This window comes from Kogia breviceps, chromosome 6 (assembly GCF_026419965.1).
Source record: "Kogia breviceps isolate mKogBre1 chromosome 6, mKogBre1 haplotype 1, whole genome shotgun sequence".
Classification (NCBI taxonomy): domain Eukaryota; kingdom Metazoa; phylum Chordata; class Mammalia; order Artiodactyla; family Physeteridae; genus Kogia; species Kogia breviceps.
The window spans coordinates 98,019,657-98,025,801 of NC_081315.1; the positions used below are offsets into that span (position 1 = coordinate 98,019,657).

General features: G+C 35.9%; 1 protein-coding gene across 20 annotated transcripts in view; it reads left to right on the forward strand.

Moving 5' to 3' along the window:
• Window positions 1-5,891, forward strand: part of PPARGC1A (PPARG coactivator 1 alpha) — a 672,898-nt gene extending 667,007 nt beyond the window's left edge. For 11 of the 20 annotated variants that reach the window (XM_067036339.1, XM_067036340.1, XM_067036343.1 and 8 more), the window contains one exon: window positions 3,136-5,891. In XM_067036339.1, the coding sequence (XP_066892440.1) occupies window positions 3,136-3,239 (104 nt within the window). In that variant the 3' untranslated portion in view covers window positions 3,240-5,891. Of the gene's footprint in view, window positions 1-1,773; window positions 1,861-2,315; window positions 2,602-3,135 lie in introns of all 20 variants that reach the window. The other 9 variants (XR_010841088.1, XR_010841096.1, XR_010841095.1 and 6 more) reach the window with 4 other exon arrangements.
• The last annotated feature ends 254 nt before the right edge of the window (window positions 5,892-6,145 follow it).

Sequence of the window (6,145 nt, forward strand, 5' to 3'; positions counted from 1 at the left end):
ATCATATGGTAGCTCTATTTTTAGTTTTTTAAGGAACCTCCATACTGTTCTCCATAGTGGTTGTACCAATTTACATTCCCACCAACAGTGTAGGAGGGTTCCTTTTTCTCCACACCCTCTTCAGCATCTATTATTTGTAAACTTTTAAATGATGGCCATTCTGACTGCTGTGAAGTGATACCTCATCATAGTTTTGATTTGCATTTCCCTAATAATTAGTGATATTGAGCAGCTTTTCAAGTCCCTGTTGGCCATCTGTATGTCTTCTTTGTAGAAATGTCTATTTAGGTCTCCATTTCTCTGCTGTTGAGACCACTTAATGGTTGCTTAAATACTATTAATGCAAAACACAGTGATTCTAGTTACTATTTATGAGCCAGATTTATAAATGAGACTCAGAATTTAAAGGGATGATCAAGCTTACCATGATGAAGCCAATATTTAAGTCTGATTTCTATGAATCTGTAATCTGTGTGTCTTTCTGTTTACTGTTCTATAAACAAATAGACCTTTCCATTTGAAAGAGCTTGATGAAAAATCTCAAAGAGGAAAGACAGAAATTAAATTAGGACTATAGGGTCAAAATAGAAGGATGGGTCACAATTAAGAATATGATCATTTTGATCAGGAATTAGCTATGGCTTAGAATTTGTAAATAGTAAAAAGTAAACAAATAACATTGGTCACAAACTCTTTATTAACTCAAAGAAATGTATTATGTTCAACATCTTGAATACATATGTAACTTTACATATACCCTTGCCATTCATTGGTAAATCAATCCCAGATCTAAACACAAATATTTTCAATCCCGTTTTTAATAATATATGGGTGTTCAAGATTAATACATTCATTAGACAAATACTGAGTGCCTACTTTGTGCCAACAGTTTTCTAGGTACTCGGAATACAGTTGTAATGTGATTTGTTTCTATTAATACAGTATTATTAATTATAAAAATTTAGTTTTTTAATTTGTTAGAGTGGCTTTCAGGTTATTGCTATAAAAATTTCATTATCTCTTACTTGTGTTGCAATATCCTTCCTTTAGTGGAGGGAAAGGGGTGGAGTAGATGTTACTGCCACAGGAGTTGCATATAAACACATTGTCTCTTCAAGAAATGAGAAAGATTTTGTGAGTGCCGACTGACATAGTATGCCCCTGAAAGTTGGTATACACGTAAGCACCAGCCACTGTATTTCACAGTGTAGAAACTCTTGAAATCCACTGTATCAAAGTGCTTTTAGTATTTACTAATGAAAATACAGAAACACTGTAATTCTGGGTTTCATGTAGAATAATCCCAAATTAAGATATTTTAAATATTCTCAAAATTTCCTCCAAGGAAAATACACATATATGTTCTCAACGGTTCTATGCTGACTTTATGTCACACAGCCTGCCATCACTGGACAACTCTTCCGTTTCATATACAATGCAAGTGGAATTCTGATTTCAGGCTAATCTCTGACAATGAACAGGACTTTTTTTGTGTGTCTACAGAAAAGATTTCGATTTGAACAACAGCTGCTCATGAGGCCTTGGTTATACAAGCAAATTATTCATTAGGCTATGAAGAGAAGAGTGTAAGCCAGTGTAATTTAAGATTGACCATATAAAATTTTAGTGAGGAAAGATGGGCTATTTTTGTCCTATTTTTATATCTGAGGCTGACTATAGTTGTTCATCTTACCTGGAAAAAGAAATGCCATAAAGACAAGGGATGGTGAGAATGAAAAAAAAGAAAAGTGAAGGAATTTCCTTGTTTTTAAGTAGATTGAAGCTGGTGGGGAAGGGGAATCAGCCTGGTTCTGGAGAGCTTGAGGGATTTACAACCTTTTCAGAAGAACACCTTGTGAGGTCAGTGATTAGCCCCCATATTATCTAATATTACTGTTTTCTGTCACCGAGCATTTCTACTATTTCTATTATTTAATCTAGGTAAAACACAAATATTTATATTTTAGTAAGATTGTTAACGTTTCCCAGAAAGGTTTAGTTTTCTCTTCTAGTAAGTGCTTTCCAAAGAATGAATGTGTTTGCCAGAGGCTTTCTATTGTATTTCCAAGATACCTTTTCTCAAGCTGAGAGACCAGCAGAAATAGTTGACTTTTTCATAGATGTCAATGGAGAAAAATCAGAAATATTTGACAGAATTTTACCTTACGTCCAACGTGGCTGACATACATCCATTTTGTTCAGGGCTACTTAAAGTGGCATGCGGAGCTTTGCACAAAAGCTTACTTGGACTAGTTTAAGGATCTAAGAAAGACCATGGCTTTATTTATACGGGTATATTTTTCCTCTCCTATTAGTGAGTAAAGAGGCTGCATTTGCCCTCTCTGGACATGAAGCATTTTCCTAAACCTTCTAATTTGGGGAGAGTTTGTGCCACTGTTGCTGGGGTCCCTCAAGGTACTGGAGATCGTATGTCCCTCCCGCCTGAAAGGGGAACAGCAGGGTGATGAGTGGGTGAAGTTCTGACAACTCTCTCTCCCACTCAACTGGCTTTCATGCTCAATGAAATCAATCCCACTGGATAGGAAAATTAGTTCCAGCTTCTACTTTTACCTCTCCAACTAAGTGGTTGAGGAACCTTGGGTAAGTCATTTAACATGCCAGGAAGGGGGAGGGGGGGGCTTATTTTTAAAGCATATTGATTGACTAAGTTGCTGTTGAAAAGAAATATTAAAGTCTGTTCTGATTACCTCCCAGGAGTGTTTAAATCTAAAATGAGTCAATAGATGACTGTCTTGAATGCTCATCACTCCTTACCCTCTGCAAATATATACATGTGCTATAAATAGATAAATAAATATATAAATATACAATTAATTAACTAAAATATTGGTGTGTATATATACCAGTACCATATACTGTAAAAATACCTTCTGCAAATATATATACATATTAATATTCATACCTATTAATACCTTCTGAAAAAATATATGTAAATATATGCACATATGTATGTGTACACCAACACCAATATCATATACTAATAAAAGTTGGGTGTATTTTTTAAAGTATATCGATTGGATAAGTTGCTCTTGAAACAGATAATCTTAGATTAGATGATTGAGTTAATGACCATCAGCAAAGGGTGCATCTAAATCTGGCTTGGGTTTCTTTCAGATTCAAACTCAGATGACTTTGACCCTGCTTCCACCAAGAGCAAGTATGACTCTCTGGATTTCGATAGTTTACTGAAAGAAGCCCAGAGAAGCTTGCGCAGGTAACATGTTCCCTGGCTGAGGATGACAGAGGGACGGTGAATACCTCACGGGACAGCGCGTCCTTCCCTAACAGACTGTTGCAAGTCATACTTGGGAATTTCTCCTACTTTACACTCTCTGTACAAAAACAAAACAAAACAACAACAATACAACAAGAACAACAACAATGGTTTACATGAACACAGCTGCTGAAGAGGCAAGAGACAGAATGGAAACCCAGTAAGCACATGTTTATTTATGGGTGTCAGCTTTGCTTTCCCTGAGTCTCTTGGTGATGGAGTGTGTGTGTGTGTGTGTGAGTGTGTGTGTGTATGTGTGTGTGTGTGTGTGTGTTTTTGCCTGGTTTGGGGGAAGTGTGTATGTACAGGTGGGGACTGGGGGCACCTGACCAGAGCGTGCAAGGGCAAACCACTTCAAATGGCAGCAGTTCCATGAAGACACACTTAAAACCTAGAACTTCAAAATGTTCATATTCTATTCAAAAGGAAAAAAAAAAATGTGCGCATCCAAAAGGAAAGAAAACCAACCAACCACAAGCCACCCTAAAATGACAGCCACTGATGTCTGGGCATCAGCCTCCGTACTCTGTTTTTTTTAAGAAAGTGCAAAATCAACTTGAAGCAAGCTTTCTCTCATAACGTAACGATTATATGACAATCCTGAAGAAACTGCAGGTTCCGTTGAACTCATATCCTTTCTCTCTCTCTCCCTTTTTTTTCTTTCTTTTTTTCCTTTTTCCTTTTGCCATGGAATCTGGGTGGGAGAGGATACTTCGGGCACCGAGCTCAACTTTCCTAACATTTTGAAGTTTCTGTAGTTCGTCCTTTCTCATGACACCCATGTAAATGTCCAAAATGTTGATCTTCCACAGTGAATTTCAAAAGCCTTGTCAATGGTCAAGCGTGCAGCTTGTTCAGTGATTCTTTCTGAGGAGCGAGCACGGTGTTACATTACTAATGGGAGTTGGGTAGAACTCTCTGGGATGTGTTCAGATAGTATAATTGCTACATTCTCTGATGTAGTTAAGTATTTACAGATGTTAAATGGAGTATTTTTATTTTGTGTACATACGATACAATGATGTTCTTTTTTTGTTACAGCTATGCACTGTAAATGCAGCCTTCTTTTCAAAACTGCTAAATTTTTCTTAATCGAGAATATTCAAATGTAATTATGAGGTGAAACAATTATTGTACACTAACATATTTAGAAGCTGAACTTACCGCTTATATATATTTGATTGTAAAACAAAACAAACAAACAAAAAAGGACAGTGTGTGTGTCCGTTGAGTGCAACACAACAAATCGATGCTTTACGCACAACCATCCCTTCTTAGGTGAGCTTCGATCCAAGCATCTTGTCAAGAAATCTCCTAGCCCCCTAAAGGTATTAACCACTCCTGCGATATTTTTCCACATTTTCTTGTTGCTTGTTTTTCTTTGAAGTTTTATACACTGGATTTGTTAGGGGAATGAAATTTTCTCATCTAAAATTTTTCTAGAAGATATCATGATTTTATGTAAAGTCTCTCAATGGGTAACCATTAAGAAATGTTTTTATTTTCTCTATCAACAGTAGTTTTGAAACTAGAGGTCAAAAATCTTTTTAAAATGCCGTTTTGTTTTAATTTTTGTGATTTTAATTTGATACAAAATGCTGAGGTAATAATTACAGTATGATTTTTACAATAATTAATGTGTGTCTGAAGACTATCTTTGAAGCCAGTATCTCTTTCCCTTGGCAGAGTATGATGATGGTATTTATCTGTATTTTTTACAGTTATGCATCCTGTATAAATACTGATATTTCATTCCTTTGTTTACTAAAGAGACATATTTATCAGTTGCAGATAGCCTATTTATTATAAATTATGAGATGATGAAAATAATAAAGCCAGTGGAAATTTTCTACCTAGGATGCATGGCAATTGTCAGGTTGGAGTTTAAGTGTTTCATTTGGGAAATTCCGCTTTTGCAGAAGCAGTGTTTCTACTTGCACTAGCATGGCCTCTGACGTGACCATGAAGTTGTTCTTGATGACATTGCTTCTGCTAAATTCAATAAAAACTTCAGAAAAACCTCCATTTTTTGACCATCAGGATTTCCTCTGAGTGCGGAGCCCTGGAATGGAAGTCAGTAAAGTTTGGCGTGTATATTCAAGTTTCTAAATTGAGATTCGATTACAGTTTGGCCGACATGACTTTTCTGGAAGACATGATATACCTACTACGTAATCGTTCTTTTCCTTTCTCTCGCCCAACACGATCTTATAAAATGGATTTCACCCCCAGGCCAATGCAGCTAATTTTGAAAGCTGCATTCATTTATCACCAGCATATTGTGTTCTGAGTGAATCCACTGTCTGTCCTGTCGGATGCTTGCTTGAGTTTTTGGCTTCTTATTTCTAAGTAGATAGAAAGCAATAAAAATACTATGAAATAAAAGAACTTGTTCACAGGTCCTGCGTTACGACCGTAACACATCTTTAATCCGCCTAATTCTTGTTGTTCCGTAGGTTAAATGCAGGTATTTTAACTCTGTGTGGACGCCAAACTAAAGTTTACAGTCTTTCTTTCTGAATTTTGAGTATCTTCTGTTGTAGAATAAGAATAAAAAAAGACTATTAAGAGCAATAAATTATTTTTAAGAAATCAATATTTAGTAAATCATATTATGTGTTCAAGGACCAGATGCTTTCTCTATTTTGCCTTTAAATTTTTTGTGATCCCATTTTCAATACATTCTCCTTTTTGCCCTGGATTGTTGACATGAGTAAAAATCTTGGTTTCTTTTCTAACTTATGAAAAGACAACACTACAGATTTCATGTTGAGGATTCATGTATCCCCCCCCTTCTGGCCTGACAAATATTGTTACCATGAAGATAGTTTTCTTCCATGGACTTCAAAT